The 23753-nt window shown below is 45.6% G+C and overlaps 1 protein-coding gene across 7 annotated transcripts in view; it reads right to left on the bottom strand.

Moving 5' to 3' along the window:
- The window catches only part of LOC144136778 (uncharacterized), a 203603-nt gene that overhangs the window by 39191 nt on the left and 140659 nt on the right, over window positions 1-23753 (bottom strand). For all 7 annotated transcript variants that reach the window (XR_013315667.1, XR_013315669.1, XR_013315668.1 and 4 more), the window contains exons 3-10: window positions 22529-22648; window positions 20629-20727; window positions 15639-15812; window positions 11425-11512; window positions 9700-9808; window positions 8501-8565; window positions 1698-1825; window positions 386-554 (exon numbers count right to left, since the gene is read on the bottom strand). Coding sequence is in view for 4 of the 7 variants with exons in the window: in XM_077669396.1 (XP_077525522.1) it covers window positions 386-554; window positions 1698-1825; window positions 8501-8565; window positions 9700-9808; window positions 11425-11512; window positions 15639-15812; window positions 20629-20727; window positions 22529-22648 (952 nt within the window). In the remaining 3 variants the exon portion in view is untranslated. The remainder of the gene's footprint in view (window positions 1-385; window positions 555-1697; window positions 1826-8500; window positions 8566-9699; window positions 9809-11424; window positions 11513-15638; window positions 15813-20628; window positions 20728-22528; window positions 22649-23753) is intronic.

The following is a 23753-nucleotide window of genomic DNA, read 5'->3' as shown; positions in this document are numbered from 1 at the left end:
AAGTTATTCTTCTGTTCTGGTTGATTTGTTTTTGTTTCTCCTGATACGAGGCAGAACAGCAGTGTTCAATGATTCACACTGCTCATCATGTGAGCAAACTACTGTTTCTGTGGAATTTGATTCTGCGGAACCTAATAGCCAGCATCTCAATCGTTTCCTTAATGAATGAGGAATGCTTTCAACTACTTCCTTTGACGGATCAAGCATTTTGGATACCAATGCATTTTTTCCTCGTAAACTCCAAGTTATTAGTTCACCAGCGCCTCCATGATTTGGTACGCCATGGTGCTGCATCGTTTCAGAGCTGATCGGGGTCCAGCACATTTTCGCTGCGCCTGAACAAGCTGAGCACCGTACATAATAAGAGGACCAGCGGTTCGCTCACTTTCAGTCGTCGGCGATCGCTTGATGGTGGTTGTGGTGATGACCCTTCCGTCGGAGGTTATTCGGCTGTTTTTTTCGACGATGCGGCTTTGTGGTGAGTGGGGCGCAAATTCTGTGGCCGTCTGGGAGTCTGCTACCACGGGAATCTGAGAGCCCTCCATATAGAGGAACTGTGAAGAGAGATAGAGTGGGTCAGTCGAGGAAACCTTAGAAAGCGGGTGTGAATAAACACAACTTTTGAATACCAGAACGTTAAAAGCCTCATCGGGAAAGAATTGTGTCGGTCAACGAATTCCTCCATTGGCGGAAGTGGACGTGACGTCACTTGCGGCAACGGCATCAAGGGCTCCAAACGCTATCACATTGCTGACACATAAGGCAATTAATTGTTCACGTGATTTTTTTTCAAATTTTTACTTTTATCCTTTCTAACAGCAGGGGTCTTTTCCTAGCAAGGCAACAATGCCGCGATAACAATGTGTTGAGCGGATTGGAATACGTTCATGGCTTAGATGATGGCGTTCAACAGCAAGAATGAGAGAGGAATGAAATGCGAAAATCTTGAAAGCGCCGTTTTTTTTTTTTTTTGCTTGCAACGTTTCTTGTGTCTGTCTTGGGCACGGTAAATTATATAACAATGGTTACTAAAAAGGCACTTTCTCTTCAACCATGGAACCGGTAATAAAGAAGATTAAACAAGCCTGCCGTAAAATTTAATGCTGGTTTTCGCTGCTCATATAATTTGAGGAGACATATTTAATGCAAGGTATGACGTTAGCAGGGGAACTATTCCCTGTGTTCCTTACTAGCTTCATGGCACCTGTTTTCACCTGAGCCTGCAAGAATTGCAGGCTTTAACAATATGTCATTTCCATGCAAATTTTCCTTGTGCTACACGCCAGAAATCTGCCATTTCGCACAACTCATACGAGTGTACAGCCGTGACGCAACTGCCCATGGCTATTAAAGAGCTATTAGCCCATCCTTGGCTTTCTTTACAAATTTTCTGTTCTTAAAGTGCTTCATGGAAACAGAATAAACGTTCACTGAAACCTTAGTCATAGTTTTTGTGGTGCTAGTATAAAGAGCTGTTACTTCAATTTCGCAAATAAGAATGTCATATCAGCTTCACATTCTGAGGGTCTCAAGACATCAGCATTGCCCTTAGAGCAATTTAAAAACCTCAAGATCTCTTCAATTGCCACAGAGTCCCTTATATCCGTCCATCAGAAGCAGAGGGATCAAATTTATTTAGAGCCAGGAAGTTTCGCGGAATTCTTTCAGTGCAGCCCAACGATCTATAGCATCATTACCTCAACGGTTAGAGAACCAGATACGTTGTCATATTCCAGGGGCCTCGACTGCAGCGTGATGATCTGGCGCTGACTGGGCACTCTCCTAAGTTCCGAGATGCTCACAATGCCTAGGCCAAGGAAGTTGTCTGGAAAAAGAAGTACGCGTGTGATTATACGATTCATAAAATATGCGTCAAGGGACCAACGCGATACAGAGATAGTGCGTTGTAGGCCTGATCACGCTGAGTTTTCCATAACGCTTAACATCACCGTACTTTGCGCCGGCGCACTCAAGGTAGACACAGAACCGATAAGTGAAGTAGCGTTAAGTATTTCCCTAGAGGCGCTGTACACAGTTAAAAATTACGGCACAGTCGTTGCATAGATACCACGAAAATTTGTGTTGTCCCGGCTGCCGCAAGGCCAAAAGTCCCTGCAGTCGCGAGAGCGCCACCTCCGTAGCGAATAAAAAAAAATAAACCATGCAACACTGTACCAGAGCTGCTCCAACTAGGACAGGAATTTCTGGTGGTACAAAAACTTTGCATTCAAATTGCATCAGTTTCTTTTGCCACGGCAAATATTTTCTGTTTTCTTCTAAGGGCACACATAAGAAGGAATAAGATGACTTCTAGTATGTTATCCGTCCAAAGTTCATGCCCGTCCTAAATAAAAAATATTTAGCAGCGAACTGCACAGTGCCAATATGAGGCTCCGCTACATGCTTACCCACTTATACACAGGGCACGACAACCCAAGCAACCACAGATATCCGTCGGACGTCCGAACTAGATCCGAACGTCCTGTGACGAGATTGGACGTCCATCAGACGTACGAACAGAATACGGTTTCGGATATACTTATCCGTACGTTCATCGGACGTACGAACACTGTCCGGTTTTGTATATCAGCATGAGAGACGAAGCGTACGTCCGAGGTATGTACGGCTGAGTATTTTCCTAAGACGTGAGTATGGACGTTTTTTTTTTATTTTTCGCACAGAAAAATTGCGCCTTCGTGTATGTATTTTGTATTCTTTTTATCGAGAAAGACATCCCGGAAATAAATTTTGTGAATTTTGTGAATGCTCGAAATCGCAATAATTCAAAGTGCATATCTGTTTCCATAAAATTTTTTGCATCAGCTACAGGGTTTGACGCGAATACGTTTGTAAATTGGACCGATTCCACAATCCTTTCTGTAGTGCAAGGGCCGCCAATGACACAAAATAATTTAAGGGTGGATGCAGGTGTTGCACAGTTTTGAAGCATCTCAGTTACTAATTCAAAGTTTATAATACCTCTACAAATTATCTAAATTGTGCGACATCATGTCCACTTTGTTCGTTAAACTTGCAATAGAAAACATTCGTAAATTCAAAACTCCCGCCAAATACTCCTGTGATCGTCATCATGTATCTAAGTTTGCGGTCAGTCCAATCCAACAGTCAACATTGCGGCGCCGTTGACATTTTTGTTGTGTAGCGTGGTGCTGCTTTAGATCTTTGTTATTACCAAAGCGTGGTTTTGTTTGGTCTGCGGACAAAAGTGGTGTGGCACTTGAGCAATTCGAAAGACGCAGGAAGCGCCTTAAGCTCTTCTGGAACGCTGGAATGCCGCACTGCGCCGACTTTGGATGAAAGAAGGCTTAGTGTGGATGCCATGGTGGTTGCCTATGAAGGTGAGTAGTACACTGCTTGAAAATTACTTTTGGGCAATGCAGCAGGGTCATATAGCATTTGTTCGTAAGAGGGTGGGGTTGAAAGCACGAGGTGATGGCTTCTTTGTTAGCCGCGAACATCACAATCTTGCAGCACAAAATGTGTGATATACTGTGCCAATTCACTTTCTACCATCGCTATAGATAATCTGATTTAGGTGCACTTTTTGCTCAAAATCTTTTCATCATAATAAGTTTCAGTTTTCTTATACCTCATTCATCTACTGCTTTTCATGTCATGTTTTATGTGTTGAAAAATGAGTGCTATTTCACTATTTCCTGTGTGATCTGTTTTTCCGCTTCCACGTGAAGATAGCATTGTTGCTACTCTCTGTGGTCCGAGACTTGTTGAATACATAAATGCATTTGTACTCCTGTCACACTGGATTTGAAACTGTTGACATTCAGTACATGAAGTGCCATTCAGCTTCCTTTGGTGTTATCTGGTAAAACTGTCATTGTCTAGTGATAGCAGTATCAGTAAGAAAACACGCATTATATAAGTTATACTGCGCACCTAAATTTTAATGTCAGTATACTTATTCTTTCTACATTCATTTAAAGGCTATAAATTATGATGTAAAATGCTTGCTTGGCGGCTTGATTTGTAATAGGAGTGCTCTGTAAACACTTCTGTGTTGTGTTGTGTTTTATGTGTAAACACTTCTGTTAATTGGTTGATGTTTCCTCAGGCTACTGCATTTTTGTACGAGTTTGACAAGACTGATGTTTGTTGCTTTGTCTTTTCAGAAATTCTGTGGGTGGGAAGATTATGGACGTGCTTTCCAAGCTTGTCATACCTGATGTCAGATATTTTACGAATATAAGTCACTCCTCTGCTTATGTACATCAACGACAATAAAATATGCCTGCTGTACATTAAACTGTTTTCCATTTTATTGTCACGCGGGAGTGAAAAAAGCATCCATGCACCATATACGCAAATATACGAGAAAGATCCGGAAACGGACGTCCTTAAAAGGACGTCCGACAACGAGACAAACGTATACCTTTGGACTACCATCGGACGGCCGACGGACATTCACGGGCTGTTTGCGGATGTTCAGCGGACGTCCGGAACATCCGAAACGGACCTCCGTCGGCCGTCCAGTGGATATCTGTGGTTGCTTGGGAAGCTTCTGATCTGCAACGTTTCCTGTGCCGTTGTATTAAAGGGGCCATGACAGCCTGCTTTCACGCATACCCTGCTTATCGCCTTTAATTCCCAACAGGTTAAATCACAATTCCCCCAATTTTCAGTTGATTCTGTGCGATAACTACTTTTAAAACGAATTTTTTTCGTTTCTTTAGCGAACAGCTTCTTGGTCTGGCAAGCTCTGATCGCTGACGTCACTAGCGCATACACGCCACGCGTCGTCTGCTGCGAGCTGTTGAAGTGCTTGCATGCACACCGTAGGCAACGGTCGCTCGAAAAGTTTTTTTCTTTTAGCCTAGCAAAATAAAATGCATTTTCCATGTTCTCTTTTGGGACCTATAGGCCTTCAACTTAATACGCGAGCTGAGTGATCCTTGAAAAGCGGACTTACTCGTGGCGCCCACTTTCCGATTCTTGAGGAAACAGAAATCGATGGACCCCTGCTTTATTATGTACGCTTAGAAGCATGCTGTTCGTATGTTATGAGTGTGGTCTCTTTTGAGCAGTCAAGTGCTCCCGTATGTGAAAAGCGGCATGTGCCGTACATGTCTTCGCCGATGTGCGCCGTGAAAGCCGCGGCGTTTTGTAGCTAGTTACCAGGTTCGTGTCCGCTATTCATCGCTCGATAATTATCAAAAGGTGCACTACAGTAACCTTGAGGCACTAAAGGAGCAGAGAAAAGTGCCGAGTGCGACGACTTCCACGCTGCATGTACGCGTTTGTAAGTCGAACATACATTTCCTTCGACTCATAGGACCTCATAGGAACCAAGCCGCTTGGAAAACCCTACGTGACTCGAATGCTTTGACTGTCCGCACCGATGAATAGTCGCCGCCGTCTAAACGAGTCCTTCTAAATAATAGTACAGCATTTTGCTGTGCGTGCGCATGGTGCCCCAGGAGTGCGACGATTATGACAACTACAGCCCCGCGCTGAGGTTGTTTACATGGCTGTGCGCAAACAGTACTGCTCGTTTACGTGGCATAAAACGCCAGGTGGGTTATCCTTATCTCAAATATTACGTACCCTTGCTCACAAACTGCACATTTACTCATTTACGCACCATGATAACACTGCAAAAAGCGCCGATGATGCTATATCGCCTGCTTGGGAAACGCTTCGCGTAGGATACCGGAACTTTCCGCTAATTGTATCATGCTTTCTCTTATGTCACCAAAATTTAATTTTAGATCGGTTTAGCTAAAAATACGTTCGGACATTGCTTGAATTACTGAAAACAACCAGATTTGTTGTCCACAGTCGACGCCGACGGCTGCTGCCGGCTGCCTTCTGCACATGCTATGCATACCGGGTCACATATATCGGCACTTCCCCTTTATTGTACTCGCGCCCTGCGATGTAGGCAGTCGTCGCTTTGAGAGCACTGTGGCAAAAACTACGGTCGACAGCTATTGTCAGGCGCTAAAACTTGCAAATTTGCTCTCCGCAATCGCCGAAATCGCACACACGAATCCTGCATACTCGCTAGGCCTCGTCACGAAAGGGGCCCGCGGTCTCGTCGGCCGAAATTCAAGCATCTGGCAAAAGTTCACCGCTGATTAGTAACGTGTGAAGATATGAAATGCAGCCGCTCGTTTCGCTTTTTTCGATCAGGATAAGGTACACAAGCGCACTTTTTCGGGCCGTCTATTCACCGGGCGTGAAGTTTTCGCTCGGCCGCACAAGCCCAAGCGACGGCGACGACCGCCGCGGCACCGTGGTGCGGCGTTTTCTGCCCGTATCGCTCAATTGCCTAGCAGATAGGTTCTACGCGCAGGCACCGAATGAAGGCACATCTTCGCTGGTGCACGCACATCGCGTATGTCGCCGTGGCTAGCATCAGGTACAAAAAGTTTTAAAATTCTTAAGTTTATAAAATGTCATACCAACTAGTCCCCCACCACACTCTGTTAGTTCCCACTAAGTTCACTCTTTACACTACTGCGATACGGGGTCGTTGGTCGTGCTGGCGTCGTCGTCGGTCTAGCTTGACAGACCAGAGCGTCAGCGATGGCATTTGCATACCGATCAGCCAACCGACCGCCGATCGCCGTCCCATTGGGCTAGTGTAACCGGACCCTATACCTATACCGAAGAATAATTGCGTTACTATTATTAACGCTTTTGCGGCACCAGTCACTCATATATGGGGGACGACTGCTACTTCGATCGCCCGCGGAAGTAGAGAGGACAAGAGCCCTCGCTGCGCCCATTGCAGCAACGAGAGCAGACGACGTTGCTCCGTGTATGCCCTGGTGACGTCACGATAGCATTCAATATGGCGATCGCTGCCGGTGGGAGGAGTTTCCCGTTCTCAATTTCGATCGCATTTTTTTAAATATAGAGCGCATCCATGGCAGCGAAATTCGGAATTTGAATCATAAGCTATTGTATTAGTTCCTGAAGCAGAAAACTGCAATATGAAGAACGACCATGTCATGGCGCCTTTAACTTTCGGAAGTCAGAATTACAAAATGCGGATGTGAAATCCACAAAAAATGTTCAGTTACCTCTTTCATGCATTTATGATTGATCATATGTATTTTCGACCCTCGTGAGTGAGCGAAGCAAGTGCTGAACAGCAAAGCAACGCTCGCTAATTTGCTATTAGTTCAAGTAAGCTTAGCTCTATAAGTTGAATATGAGGCACTGAAAAGATAGAAAAATACGAGAACACTGCTAGTTACCTCTACGAGCAAGCTAACACCCATCCCCAATATTCTGCAAACATACAAATGCTTCTAAGGCGATATAACATCCAATCCTATGTTTCAAGAGCAAGCCCAAGAAAGCTTCATTTTCTACCTGCCTGACGATGGCATCGGGCAGCAATGGTCTTTTTTCTGTCATACTCTAACCGGTCCGAGAAAATTACAGACATAGTTTGAGAAGTTCCATTTTTCGGTAACTCCGGGCTTACCCTTTCCATTTTTAGGAATAAAATTGAAAAACAAAGGGAAATACTGTGGCTTAGGAAATTGCGCTGGAACTAAATGTTCGTCTGGTCATCGAAGCGAAGACGAAGCTTACAAAACCCTAGAATTTTTTCGTGACCAAATATTATTTGCCAATTTTCTTCTGTATCACGTATGTTTTCAGACTAAGCAAGCATGTTTAAAATACATCGATGGCTTATGTATGAAATATTCTAGTATGTTGAAGATACTGACGCAATACACTGTGCCAACAGAGAACATCAATAACTGAAAGAGCATTGCGTTTGTATGCATGCATTTATGGGAATTTGCCTCACGACGTCCCCTTTGGTTTACTTTCCCGCGATGCACCCTCCAACAGCCTCGCCTCGAGGAGGGGCGCGGCCCGTGACGATCCCTAGTTAGTTACCTTAAATAACAATGGAGGGCGCCGGCGTCTTGGCTACACGAGCGCCGCGGACGGCGTGATTGCGGCTGCGCGGGAGAGCACATCCTCTTCGGCTGTGGAACGTCGCCGCGTACGGACTATTCTTACCGCGCTCTGCTCTTCGCCAGCGTGGCGAGGAAGTGGCGGGGAGAACGTTCTCCCTGCATCTCGTCCCGAACGGCTTCGGAGTTCCCCTTGCCCTAGCGTAAGCGAACATTCGCTCGCAATCTTGCTGGTGAGTCGGATGACCTCGATTCCTTCGCGTATTTTGTTGCTACCTGGTGTTATTGTTGTTGGAGCAATGAATGCCTGTTTGCGTCAGCCAGAGTGTCATTCCTTTGTTCCCTCAGAGCAAGGCCCGCCGTTGTCGGCGTGCGCTCGGTAGCGTACGCGACCACGGGGTTTTGAATTAAATCGGGCAAAAACCTTTTTATTCCTCCTAATTCAATCCCACACCCTAGAGAACACTAAAAATAGCTCCACGTTAAAGACGCACCCGTTTATTTTGTCTCAAATATATATACTTTGCACACGCGCTCGTGAATATTTCTTTTGATTTTATTTTCTCGTTCTCCTTACTTACCTCCTTGAGGCCTGCTCTTGTCATATATCTCGAACAGTACTTCTGAAGAGTTTTGGTCGAGAGTGCTGCAAAATGAACATACCCAGATGAAGTATAAGTTAACTCTGCGCAACGTTAAAAGTGACTACAAAATGTGTTTTCCTGCTTTTCTCACTTACTGTACTTAGAAAAAGTGGAAATACGTGTCATTCCTTCCTCATCTTGTTTCAAGAAATAAATGAAGTATGCTCGCGTGCACTGCTCGCTTCGAGTTATGAAACACGCTTATAAGCTTTCACGTTTACATAACTGATCGTTTGAGTCTGGAAGTAAAGGTTTTCAGATTTAATTTTTCTTTGCGTCGGCCACAGAGCCAGGAACGCTAGATACACACAAACATGCAGTAACCCTCTTCAATCCTTGTCATTACTTAAACAGAGTGCTTTCGTAACTCCATTATTTTCAATTTTTCCCGCTTTTAAACACCGGGAAATTCCTGTTTTGCCCGTTTTCGTGAGCCTAATTCGGCTGCCTTAAGTGATGGCCGCTTTTCTGCTCTGGCCTCGCCTGTTTTATAGGTACTACTTTAACTGGCACCACTGGAGTTGTAGACAATATCATCACACAGCACAGACGTCATATATAACCTCATTTTCATTTCTAACAGACAATGTTAGTGCATGGCCTGAAGAGCACACAAATTTCTCCATAATGAGCTTGCTGCATGGTGAATAAAATATCGCAGCAACTAAAAATACACAAAACGGAAGGGATAACAAGTTATCCACTGTCTGCTAACAGACGCCAGCGCCACCTCGGAACCAGGACGCAGGAGAAAATTTCAACATCGACCCAACACGAAATCCCAACTTCAGTGTTCAAGCCTTTTGCAAACAATATTTTGAAGGCCGTTTCCGCCCACGTAACTGAGTTTGCAGCTTGGTGCGGTCTGAAAGCAAAACATGTTACTGTGCGAGTTGACGCGTAGCTTGAGAACATGAAGCACTACAAGGGACGACAGGAAGTGTATGTCCCGTCATCCCTTCTTCTGTGTGCTCTTCTTTAAGGATTGTTTTCTTTGCCACTACAGGCTGGCAAGCGTTCTTAATAAGACACATTTGCTTGTTACCTTTCAACAAATCGCGTCCTTATACAGAGACAGAAAAAAAAACATTGCATATCACGAGCACCTCAGGGATTTAAGTGCATAAGGAACTCACAAGAGGAAGTGCTCATCCCAAAAGGGATTAGTCGTCTCCTTGACAACGGTCGTTGTGCAGCGATGGGGCGGTTCGTCAAGCTCCACGACGCAGTAAACTTCCTTGCAGCCTGCACGCGGCAGATAAAGTTCATGTTTTGAGGGAGGAGAGAGCATTCTATAATACATCTCAGCAGCGAAGCAATCCCGATCATTAATGAGCTCAAAAACCTAATGCAGATCAAGCGTTCTTATTCCCCGTTTTATTCTTGGCAAAGCTTGATTTGCAAGCTATTTATCCTTCAGAAAAGGACGTTCTAGATTCTTTGGTCTTCGTATTTTTATGCCGCCTTTTTTTTCTGCTCGTCTCCACCTGAGTCGCTAAATGACTTAGCGCAAAGAAGTCAACAGTTATCGCAAGCAAGGAAGGGTGTACTGTAGTGTATTTCATGTGTGCAACGGAGAATTTTTTTTACATTCAAAAAGAAATAAACTGAGATTAAGTAGAAGGAACGACCGACGAAGAAACTAAGCTGGGCATTTTTCACCACAACGGAGAACAGCGGAGTAATAACGCCGCTTTCTCTGATGTAATCTCCTGGAAGCTAGAAATTATGTTATCCGAATAAAACAAAAACACGGCAACCAACAACGAAACACAGTTAACCGCAGCGACATCGCTAATATCCCTGTGCAAAATCAGAGTCCTCGGATCGCTATCACCTTTGCTGGCTATGCTAAAGCACATATGAAGAAACTGCTTACTGATTCTTTTCTTGTACATCCGCTTATGGTATCTTCCTTCTATGGTACTTATTAATTGCTATTTCTGCGCTGCGTGGAAAGATACAGGGTGCCAAGACCAGTAAAGAGTTGATGTTTCAAAAGTATGCGACCGATTTGCAAGCTCCGCATGAAAGGTCCTGCACACGTCCGGCGACAACGCTGCTATAGATCAATACCTCGAAAGACTGCCTAGATATATTTATTTCTTTATTTACTTCGACCTGACAGGCCTCCAGTAAGGCATTGCGCATGGGGGGTGGAATAATACAAACGTCTTTGTAATATAGGCTGGAAGACACATCCGTCATGGCAAGTACAACAAAGCTAGGCAGTTGAAATTATAAATGTAATATACTGTCATTCACACGAAAGCAATATTAAGTACAATTAAAACAACAACTATATGTAACGGAGCACAACAGGTAAAATGCTCTAAGCATCATTCTTACGCAAAAACAGACGCGGAGATATACGTGCGGTCAAACTGCGCATAGACAAAACTAAAACGTGCGCATAACCACTAAGCAGACTAAAAAAAAAGTTATATGGATCATGGATACAGAAATGGCATGCTAGGTGTTATCAACAATGTGTTGGACTAGATATTCGCGGAATGTGTAATGGCTGCACTGCACGGTGACGCAGTCCGGAAGATCGTTCCACAGGCGAATACCATGAAGGAGAGAAGAAAACTTAGAAGCATGTGTACCGCCACAAATGCGTGTAATGTATGCGATGATAAAATCATCCTCGTTGACGATGTGCTAACCACACATAATATTACTGAAAACCTTGCATCCAGCAAAATAAGCACCTAATAACTCGATAAAACTACCACATCCTTTTTTTTTTCTTTTTACGACGAGGTCACATTTGAATAGAAATGACACAAACAACGCAGAAGAGAATGTATCCAACAGCGTGTTAACGTTTAAAAACAATGATTGCTCAATCAACTTACCCTTGCTTCCGCCTAAATTTGAAGCTTTTATGACCTTGACAAGCAGCCGGTGGTCGTGCTTGACCTTTGCAGACGGCGCTGCAGCATCCTGAAAGCAGGAAACGTGCGCGCGGAAGAACGTCAAAGATAACTGCGCTGCGCCTACGCACATGCAAATCTCGTGGAACAAAATTTGCCACCCCAGCAAACCAACAATTATGTCCTGATGCTCTTCAGCACACCTGATACAAAGCAAAGCACGCAACCTACGCATCAGGCGTCGTTCGTGAACAAGGGGCCATTTGAAAACCCTGGCGGCGCAACGTCGATACCAAATGCCCGACATATCGGCCGTCGGCAGCGAGTCGAACCGCTGACTCTAGCATTACGACCCTAGTGGCCTACTGACTAGGCCATCACGACTGTGCGAGCGCACCGATGCTGGATGAGGCTTTCCTCTATCTTAGCTTCACCCTATGTTCTCTCTGACTGCCTATCAGGCAGCAGCGAGTAACGCAAGTTAATCAGGCGTTTTGCTCTTTAGCGCTTTTCCATTCACTGTTGCAAACTTTTTAGAAGCCTGGAAGTTGCGAAGTGCGCTGCCGTTCATGTTGTGGCTCGTACCAGAGTGGATGAATGGGTGAGAGGGGAGAAAGTCAAGATTGACGGATACTAAAGGAAAGTTCATCGCGCGCTCTCCAGTGCGACGTAAATCATTTACGTCAAATTCATAGCTTAAAGGGACACTGAGGAGAAATTGAAGTTGGCTTGTATAGATAGAATACCAGCTCCTGATCACAAAAATGCCGCTCTTACTGAAAACAAAGCTCTTGTAAGGTAGAAAATGGCAAGAACCAAAATACAGGTATCGCCACCACAGGCCAATCTCGCAAGTACAAGCGTGGTGACGCCATAGGACAAGAGACGCCACCTTGGAGGAACTTTCCATCCTACTTGGTTACGCGGATCTCTGAGGCTGACAAAGGTAGGTTGCGCATATGAATATTGAAGTAAGTTTTGTTTTAAAACCAATAGTTCACTTTTATCACACAAGAAAGGCAGGCAAAAGACAACCTGAATGTTGGAAGCAAAGAAAACGGATGCTTGGTGGCGCCACAGGCGGCCAGGAGAGTTTCGATTCGTTATGGCGCCTCTACCCACCGCGGTGGCTCAGTGGTTAGGGCGCTCGGCTACTGATCCGGAGTTCCCGGGTTCGAACCCGACCGCGGCGGCTGCGTTTCGATGGAGGCAAAACGCTAAGACGCCCGTGTGCTGTGCGATGTCAGTGCACGTTAAAGATCCCCAGGTGGTCGAAATTATTCCGGAGCCCTCCACTACGGCACCTCTTTCTCCCTTTCTTCTTTCACTCCCTCCTTTATCCCTTCCCTTACGGCGCGGTTCAGGTGTCCAACGATATATGAGACAGATACTGCGCCATTTCATTTCCCCAAAAACCAATTAAAAAAATTAAAAAATGGCGCTTCGCGTCTATGAGCTTTGCGTGCCCCGTGGTTTTTTTTTTTTTTTTGACGCGCTTCGATTTACAAGCGCCGAACAGCAGAGGAACTCCAAGTGCCGCTTCAAGTGCTAGTTAACCTTTGAAGGAGCCTGTTAAGGCTTGTCAGATGATCGCCATGGTCGATGTAAAGCTATGATGGCACGATGGTCCGTGATCGTACAAGGCAGTACTTGTGTATTCGCACGCTTGTCTGGCGAAACATTCCCGGCTGTGCCAGTCAACTTCAAACTACTTCACGGAAATCATTATTAGGGACGGGAGACAAGGTACAAGGCAGTTCAGGAAAATTGCTGATGGCCTAGCTCTGTTAGGCCAGGATATACCTAGCGAAAGCGCGGAGATTTCTGCATCAGAAGAGTGCATTCACTAGATGCGCCTTTATTGACGGCTGTAAATTGAGCCGTCGTGGCGGAGCGCTAGCGTTTCCGCCTCAAACGCCGAAGGCCCTGGTTCGATTCCGAACCTCGGCACCGAACTTCTTTTCTTTTATTCAGTGAGTGGGCGGGGGGTTTCAGTGGCTCCCATGGATGCCGCCGCTGAATACGTTGGCTTGCGGTTAAGCGCAGGCTCTGTTAAGGCGCGTTTATGCTGCGGCGAGGCGAAGTCACGTCGGTCAAAGCGAGACCCTCTATACTCCAACTGCGCTTGACCGCCGACGCGTTCGGCGGTTTCGGCGCACTCTGACCGCACTGGCGGGGAGATTGGAGCATGTATCTTTTTCGCGCCGAGTGCGCCAGCCGCCGCCGGCCCGGCCAGACTGATTTGGCTCGGCGGCGAGGTGCGCGTTATATTCAATAGCTGCGGCAGTTGGGCGGAACTGTTCTTTTCGAGCTCGGCTATTTTAATCCATTCACAGTACATATCTGAAGGTAGATGCAAGTTGGCGAGAGAGCCAGATCCAGTGGACCCGTTGGATCTAGCGGAAGCCGTTGAAGCGTCGTGCGCCGGCTTTGGTTTCAAGACGCCGACTTTAAACGCGACCGCCCTCGAGCACCCATTTGTTCTTTGTGGCAAAAAATAAATAACTTGGCCCTTGCAACCGTGGGAGACCTCGACGCCGCCTGCTGCGCCGTGCAACCGCGCCGTTCAAGGAATCACAATCAGTTGGCCCCAAAGCCCCGGCCAGCCTCCGATGGGCGCAAGGCGCCGACCTTGTCCTGGCCCCTTGCGACTCCCCGCACTGCGGTTATGATATTTAGTTTGCAACGGCTGCTCTCTGAGGAAGAGGGAAACCACCCGCCGGCGCCTAACCTCACCGTGCTCCCTCAAAAGATTGCATGCTCTGTGGGGCTGAGGTCGCTGAAATGCAGGCCAGAGTTTTTGCGAGAACTACGTCGTCAGGTTCGGGAACGGGATCCATCGTAACGCTGGCAAGACGCCGGTGCAAACGTAAACGAAGCGACGGTAGCGACCCCCAATAGATGCCTTCGACGTGCGGTGGCGGTAGCTTTCATTTCGGCAGCTGCTAGACTGCACCGCTAGCCGCCAGAAATCACGGAGTCTCCGTTACGTCACGTTTGACGTCACTCCGTTCTGTGTCGTCATAAGAGTTCTCCGTGTCGTCATAAGAGTTCTCGAGTTTGAATCGGAGCGGCGGGAAAATTTTTTTAACTCGAATCCAAATTTCATTGAAATAAATTCATCTTTCGCTCCTGGACAAGCGTCAATAAAGCCATGAAATGCGGAACTATCAGATATTGCTAACAAAAAAATTTTGATAGGGTTCTCCTCAGTGTCCCTTTAATGTTTGTGTCCTTTTGTTTCCGTGCAAATAGTTTTCAGAGTTACTTATTACTATCAACGGCGCGGATTACCTGCCTGCGGGTGGTAGACAACACTATTTGTGCAGTGCCTTTCTGCAGCTTTCCCTGGCCAGAAGAATTGAGGTCATTTTCCAGAAAAAATGTCCGTCAATACCCCCTCCTCCACCCCCTCCGTTATCCTTTCTGAAAAGGGCACTACGGTAGAGTTGCTGGTCTGCATCGCGAGACAGCTGTTTGCTAACGACAAAGACGCTAGTTCCAATGAAAATGGAGTTTTTATACGTTAATAATGCCAAAAAAATTAAATACAGATGTCGACATCACCGTCCCATATCGCAAGTAAAATGAGGTGCGTCGACACAGTTTTTTGGGAGCGGGACACAGAGGCCAGACTACACCGCCATTCACTTAATAGCGGTGATCACGGGATCCTTTTCTGCTTTGGCGTCACAAGCTTGAACTGAGTCGCGGGAACATCTTTAATTCAATTTTCTAAGCAACAAACGCGACTTTTGCATTTGGACGAACATCATCTACCTACAACGAGCCATAGAAACTGTTTTCACGACGAATAATAATTTGAAGGAGTTGTCCTCAGTGAAATGGAGGTGCCGCTACCTGTATTTGTCTCCGCCCTTGTTCGACAGACACTCATATCGTCAACTTGATATCCGAGCGCGCCATTTCTGGTACTTGGGGGTCTGTGTCGGTCGCATACGCTAAAGCCAATACGTCGTTTGCGATCTGAGCATTAGAATTTTTTATTATCTGATACAAAGACGACGTCTCAATGCGCTCCACCACGGTTTTACATGTTGGGCATGCGCTCTACTAACCGGCTGTTTCTTCTATGGGTACAGTACTATTCTAAATTTAGAAATTGGTACTCTACAGGCGCGGTCTCAGACGCTTAACTCTGTCCACCAGGTGCTTGTTATGAAGTCTGCACTCACCACCTGACCGAGCTGCGTACGCTGAATGATCTCGGAGACGGGTGCACGATGCTTGAAGCTGGGGAAGTCCTTCTGGCCCGAGCAGCTGATGTCGGCCACGGTGTAGGACAACGCATCCACCACAGCCTCCAGCACCACGTCGTCCACCGCGCGTTGGTCCACCGAGTGGGGCTTCTGCGCACAGAAGGACACGCAATAATGGCAACTGCTAGCGTTCGTCAAGTAATCAGTGACGGAGAGCACGGCTGATGCCACGCTGCTTGACGGACTTGCACCGACGGCCGGTTATTGTCCTAGAGTTCTCGAGGCAATGCGGTTGCGAATGCGCGGCCACGTCGTCGATAAGAAAAAACAATACATTCCGATCGTTCCGCACGGGTTCAATTCGCACAGTTGCGCGCCTTCGCAAGCGTTGAATCGGCACAGTTAATTTGTGACGCCAAATTGGTGTTATGCCATCGCTCAATGCAGAAGTGGCCAATTTCGGTAAGCATGAAGAATGTGGTCAGCGATAACAGCGCACAAGAAACTGTCATCAACTTATATTTACATAAGGTTAGTAGCGAATAGTTTGTCTGGTTGTTTCAGTAGTACTGTATGCTTCATTGAAAGAGTTCTGCTCATAATGAAGCGATTAAAACTGTTTATTATGCGTGATTAGAAACGGAAAACAAATCTTGTAGTGCAGTTCTTACTGATAAAGGGTGAGCACCGAATATACTTATCTAGTTACTTGAATTTACAAAATGTGTTTATCTCCAACTATTGTCAGTTGACCCTGGGGTAGCTTCACACGCCTTCATGCTAGTAATCCAAACGTTCAGTAACGCTTTTCAGCTATCATCGGAAAAAACGTGCATTTTCTTTTCTTTTTTTCCTCACTGTACAATGCACCCAATTAAAAGCTTTGTCCGTAAAGTTTCGAGACTGATTTATTTTCTTCTCTAAAATAATTCCCCAAAACAAATATTGGTGCGTATGTGTAGCGCCATCTTTTCGGGCTAACCTGAGCAATCTATGTTAATTACTGTGGCAGCTCCTAGATGGCACTACACGTAGAAAAAATACGTTTCTGATTGGAGGCTAAAATCAAGACAAGAGTAAAATTTCATGTCATGGCTAGGTGGCTTGAGCCACCGCCTTTTCCATCCATCCATACGTTGTCACTATTCGTTTGCGCATTCTACTGTGTGAGATCGACGTCCACCTCGAATAGCATGTAAACATAAAATTCAGCGTGAAGCTTGGCAAGACAGCCACACAGACGTATGAACTCCTTCGTGACACTTACGGCAACGAAACATTATCGCGGGCGCGAGAAGACCAAAGCAAAGACGATGCTGATAGTTTTTTTTTTTGATGCCAGAGGTGCCATACTCCACGAGTTAGTCTCACAAGGGCAGACGGTGAATCAGGAGTTTTATATACGCGTGCTCCAACACATGCGTTATGCACTGAGACGCCGTCGCCCTGACTTATGGGCATCTGGACAATGGACGATAACGCAATGCCGCACACTGATCTAGGCGTGACAAAATTTCTCGCCAAGCACAGCATTACTGTACTTCCCAATCCGCCATACTCGCCTGACCTCTCAGCACGCAATTTTTTTCTGTTTCCTCATGTGAAGAGAGGTCTAAAAGGTCGCTGGATGGGGAGCGTGAATACCATTCAAGACGCCACGACAAAGGAGCTGATAGCCCTGCCAAAAGAAGCGTTTTCCAGCTGTTTCCAAGACCTCAAGAAGCGTTGGAGGCTGTGTATAGACTGCAATGGAGACTATTTCGAAGGGGTGCTGCACAAATGATTTCAATGTTCAGCGCATTTTTTCTGATGGACTCAGTCTCGGAACTTTATGGACAAATGTTTGTTATTGTTGTAACAACATGGGTGCATACCACCAGGCTCCTTTTTTCGCAATATGTTTTGTACAACACCATCCTTCGTAGCGATAGCATTACGCTGATTCCATCCGCAGATACACGCAAAACTGAAGTAATCTTACATAACGACTCCAAGTTCAAATCAACTCTAACGCTTTTAAAGAACTCACCTGATCTTATCAGAGCAACTTATTTTTAATGCTTTGTTTGGCGAGTTAGCTTTAGTTACTTAAAAGCGAATAAACCAATAAATATTGCTAATAATAACCTCTTTGCACGCACTTTCTATACATGTAAGTCTTTATCGCGAGAATAGGTAGCTTTGCTTCACTGTACTTATTTCCGCTTACCTCGTGCGCCGATGCTTGAAAATACCACGAATTGTCCCGACTTAGCAGAAGGAAGTGAGCAAGAAAGCGTGCGCTTTTATTTGTAAGCTAGCAAGAAGGCTCTCGCCTAACGCAGAGAAAAAGTTTATGGTTTGGTTTATGGTTTACGGGGTTTAACGTCCCAAAGCGACTCAGGCTATGAGGGACGCCGTAGTGAAAGGCTCCGGAAATTTAGACCACCTGGGGTTCTTTAACGTGCACTGAGATCACACAGTACACGGGCCTCTAGAATTTCGTCTCCATCAAAATTCGACCGCCGCGGCCGGGATCGAACCCACGTCTTTCGGGTCAGCAGCCGAGCGCCATAGCCACTAAGCCACCGTGGCGGCCCGCAAAGGAAAAGTCCACTAATGTTGAGTCAAGCATCGTAGTTACCATAAGCACCTTCTAACGTATCACTTAAAAAAAACAGTGGGAAATACAGAGAGCAATGTCGTACACAGTAACAGCGCCAAATGAATTAACCGAAGTACTTGCCTATCGTTAAATTGTGGTGTTGACTATTTTTTTTCTTGTTAAGGATGTATAAACATTTCCCCAGTTTATGGTACAAGAATTGGTGTGCACAAAAAGTATGACTTCACAATTACTGAGGGCATCGAAGAGAGAAAAGGCAAGCCACGAATAGTGGTGACACATCCTGTGCCATTAAGCGCCATGAAGGTATTGCATTGGCGGCAAAATTCTGAATATCTTTCTAATTCACGCTGAATGCCGAAAAGGCCATTTAAAAAGCTTGAGGGCAAGCCTGATAAGAAAGTTGCCATAGTGAGAGCTATAAATTTGCATAAAGGGGTTAGTTGCTTTAAATACGGTTCACATACGGCAGTGCACAAAAAGAGTATGTAGATGAAGTCTGCCGTATGTATAATGAGCGTAGGGTGAAATGATATGCACCTACGCCGTAAGCTACAGATTTCTCTTCGAAAGCTGAGCTCGCCCTTAAGCGCAGTCAAGGAAGCTGCATAAGGTGAGAAGTTGAAAAACCAAAACACAGCTTTACAAAGATGAGGCAATGTAGCGCAACTCGGGGAACAGAGAGAGAAATGCATATAGAAGCTATCCAGCCGTCCGAAAAGGACTGAAAAGAACAAATCCCGGCTGAAGTAGCCTAACAAGGCACCCTTAGCCGGGGCGCTAGTGCCGAGTCTTGCGCTACGCGAAGTCATCGTCCTGAATGCAAGGTTCAACATCCCTCTAATGAAAGAAATCTGCCTCGCTCCCAGAAACGAATCTCCTGATCCACGTAAGGACGGAGCCCATGTGCTGCAGCAGCGGGCTGCAAGAAAACGACGCAAGTTTGTTAACAAAAGAGCAAAAGCGTCTCATTGTTTTTTCTTCTAAGCTCGCGCTGGTAGCCCGGCAACACTCGAGCCATCCGCCGTCATGACCAGGTGCGCGCAAATGTAGATACAGCCGCAGCTGAAGCGCCCGGCTTAAGTGCCGGAGAAGAGGAAATTGCGTTACATACTGTCCGCCAGGATTTCGGCATGCCAGCGCTCGAGACTTTCAGCAGCGCATCTATGTTCTGCCTCGCGAAATAGTGTGCACCACTACCGAAGCTACGAAGTCTGCGTGGGCGCGCACAAGTAACCCTGTTTAAAAGCTGGCGCACCCAACGTTTGAGGAAGGATTCGTCATCGCCGAACGTTCGTTCGTGCTCTACTCAAATAAAGTGTCCAACGATACGCTATCTTTAAACAATCGACCAATAATGATAAGCTCTAACGCACTAGAGCTTTGCCGTCCCCGGTTCGTTCGCGCCATCGCCAGCTTTCCCGATGCCGCACGGTTTTATTAAGGCGGAATGCGAAAGATATCTCCAGGCGAGTTTATACTATGCGAAGCACGAACGCGAGCACGCGAGCGCTTGGAGGCAAGCTAAGGGTGTAACCGTATTCACAATGAGGATGTAAAAACAGGCAAGTGCTATGCAAAAAACCGCTTCTAGCCGAGTAAAAATGGCACTCGGAAACACGCAGGTCCAAGACGTCGGGATCCTTTAAGAAGGCCTTTCGAAAAAAGAAACTTCAGCTTGTGAAAATTCGGGAGTCACGTATTTTCTTTTGCTGCGGACAAAACTTGGAACTGCGATTCAAAGAAACAGCAGAAACTAAATATTTTCGCATATATCTTCGCTTTTTTGTTACAACAGTTGCAGGAGTTTACGTCAGCACGTCAAGAGCTCATTTAGAAGGTGGGCAGGCATGAATGCTGGTTTTTCTTCAGTTTTTAACAGCTTAACTAGATTAGTTGTGCGGAGTTTTTACGAATTTTTGTTTTTATTGTTCATCCTGTCTAGCTCGTAATGAGGCAATCCTGGCCACAATACCGGGTATAAGAAGGTTCTTTTCCGTGACTTACTTAATTCTGCAGTATTTTATCCCTGGTAGATAGCGAGAGCACAAGCTCCAGCTGAAACTCCTCTAGAAAACATAAACATGGTTTAAGCAGGCACTTATTGAGGTGCTTATTATGGTAACGCTAGATAGCCATTCGTTACCGGCACAGTAATGCGTTGTTTACGGAAACGTTCTACATTCACTAAGGCTTCGTCATGCCACCGTTTTCTTCAGCTTCTTGGATCACTTTGATAACCATGTTGCGCTTTGAGAAAAGCAGTGTGCTTCATATGCCAGCGACCAAGTTTCTTACAGGGCTTCTCAGTGGATAGACATTGTGATCCATGAAAAATCAGAGGCGACAGAGACGGCTTACGTTTTCAGCGACCGATGACTGTAGCGAAACCTTGACGTCTGGTCGCTGGACGAAGCGGACGACGAACAGTTGTTCCGTGCTAATGCAGCATATCCTCAACTGCAAAAAAAAAGGTCAGATGGTAAAAACAGCGCATGCGCACTATATGCTTACTGCATAGATATGACGCTTTTACGCGTTTCTCTAGCCTTCTTCATAATAAAAAGAAAAGAAAAGCTATTAACGAAAATAGCAAACTGTTCTCAGCAACACAAGTGCGTCTTTGTGGATTCCGTGAAGTCTCACGACCAGAACAATTTCTTTTTTTCAACACCACCAGGTTACCAAGTGACAATGTCACGTGATAGCGGCAGTATTGTAGAGTTAATGGCGCTTAGCAATCACAACCTAGATGGTGTTGGCTTAGCGCATGGCAAGACTTCATGCATCCGCCACAGTTACACCATTTTGTCGTGGAGGTACGTAGGGGGGGGGGGGGGGGGGGTGACACGGGCTAGCGGCCAGAGTAGCATCACACTAAATAAAAATGTCAGCTTTGGAGCTGGAAAGCAACGTGACCATTCAAGGTTACTGTAAGTACCAAATATGAAAGAAATAAACCATTAAGTGTGTATGTGCCTTTCGCCTTCCTGTCTGAGTCCATTACTTCATCGTGCTAACTCGCACTTTAAGCCCACCACACCAAACAGCCTGAAGTATTCTTCTAAACTCTGCATCATGGTGCCCACCAGATGACGCGTTTCATTTTCCGTCCTGTTTCCAGCCTGTATAAAATCGGTTGCAGTTAAATTTACTGGCCACTAAGAACTACAACCCACATGTCGTTGCCGAAAAACAAGTGTCTTCCTGTTTTTATTTCATTCGGTACAACTACGAGACGCTAACCCATTTAAATTTCCTGTAATGTCTGCAGGCTAGTGTCCATAACAACTAAGTGCAAAGAATACACCCGTCGCCATTTTCCAATAGGACGCAGCAGCATCCTTGCCTACCCTGAACGTGCATTTTTCACCACGGCAGTTGTGCTGTCTTGGCAAATGCGTTAATGTACAATGATAATAATATTTATTGCAAAAATCTTTTCGAGAAAAGAAGTACGTTGACCGCATTCCTGCAGCGACCATACACGGCATGAAAAAGTGCACGCCATAAAGTAACATAAAAGCTCTCTTTAACACACACCAACAAAAATAACTTTAACGTGCAATCAAACTGTCTTAGATCGTACTCCTCATCCCCATCGCTTGTTGAATGCACATACAGTGTTAGCTGCGTCTGCTTTGAAGCCAAAGAATTATCTGTTGTAACGTTCCTGCTCGTATTTTGCACATGTATGCGCAGATTCTAGCAAGTGTTCTAGTGCAGTGAATCGTGCTCTCCAAATCCAAACGCAGTCACTAATGCACAAAGTGCAGTCGTTACGATCATTTTTATTTTTATTGTTTTTGTGTGTCTTGCACATTAATATGTGCACGCTTGCGCGCTACGCGCTAAACGACAAGTACTGCGCGCCACAATTATACGATGAACCGCCAACCATTACATGAACTCCCGCGAGACTTAAGTGACGCAGCACGCCAAGCCGCAGGGCAACTCGAAACTTTGTGAGGCAAATCTCTGTCCCTGCCACCTCTATGCTTTCGTTCACTCCTCGATGGTCTGTGATAATGGGCCAGCAGCTAAACAACTTTCAGCTTCAGCGCAAAGAACCGCTACGAAGAAATAAAATTACAATTGAACCTCGCTGTAACGAAGTTTGAGGGGCCCGGCGATTACTTCGTTATAGCCCGTGTTGAGCGAGCTTCCAAGGGGAACCGTCATTCTTTCGTTATATCCATTGTTTCGTTATAACGAGGTTCGTCTGTAGAAGTAAAACCCAATCAAAGCATTCGAAACTTGCCTTTCCGTTGAGTTTCTCGATAAGGAGGTTGTACCGGTGCACGGTCCTTTCCGGGTCGTCAGTTTTCTTGACTTTGATCACCAAAATCAATCGCTCGCAGGTAACTCCAGTCGTGATTGTCTAGTGCAAGGAACAACACAACACACAACTGCAGCGCCAGCCTGCCGTCTGTGGCAGATGGAAGCTCAACAAAATAATTATTACGGTTTCTACCTAGTGGGGAGTTACAATCGCGGGCTGGTACGATCACCATGCAGCAGTTCACATCGTAGACCCGCTAAAATGACGCATAAAAATACTGACCGATTGTGTCCTGACACTTGGAAATGCCTATAAATTAAATACGGAGATTTTATTTACATGTACACTGAGAAGATGCCCAGCAAGCGTGCTTTTTTTAGGCCGCGAGTGATAGAGGCAAAGGGCTGTTGCAAATAAGGCTTATGGATACGTTCAATCCTACGCGTTTCTTTGCGGCGTGAGAGCATGCGCTTACATGTACTACTACCTACTTGAGCAAAAATAAGTGCGAGACTCTTGGGACGGGTCATATTGAAGTAGCCATCTTTGCCGTCCTTGTTCACATTGCTGTCTTCCTCGTAAACGCGCAGAGGTGAAACACTCGTTTGAAAGACTCACTAATTTCAAGCAAAAAATAAGGGAAATCGGGTTTGCTATAAAATAAAACAAAAGTATAAACTCCAAATGCATATATGCGTCGAGAAGTTGGGCTATAGTCACGGATTCAAACCGAACACAACAAGCAAAATCGGCTAGCATCAAAACAGAGCACAATTAAACATTTAATCATTTTACTGTCCAATGTCGCCAATTCGTGACACACCATTTGCACGCCATGTAGCCATTCCTACATGGAGCTTGCATACAAAGTTTCATGTCAACACGTTACCAATGGTCCCTGCTTTCTGGTCAAAATGTTTGGCGCGGCTGTGAGCAAGCTTCGTTAAGAAAACAGGTGGCGCGAATGTGAACCTCCCAGCCAGCGTCCAACAAATAGCGTTTCATTTTCTGACAACATTATTGGGAAAAATTGGAATATTCTTTGGACGCCACTGGGTTTTCCAATTTGTTAAAGCTCTACGGTTTGGTCTTTGAAGCAACTCGAACTAGCTAAACAAAATACACCAAAAACGCTAACTGTTGCTAATTACCGACATACCGCTTTATCAAATCTTATCGGCGCTAACAAAATTTTTATATTAAA

Source organism: Amblyomma americanum, chromosome 6 (genome assembly GCF_052857255.1).
Source record: "Amblyomma americanum isolate KBUSLIRL-KWMA chromosome 6, ASM5285725v1, whole genome shotgun sequence".
In the NCBI taxonomy this organism is placed as follows: domain Eukaryota; kingdom Metazoa; phylum Arthropoda; class Arachnida; order Ixodida; family Ixodidae; genus Amblyomma; species Amblyomma americanum.
This window is presented reverse-complemented; position numbering and strand designations above follow the sequence as displayed.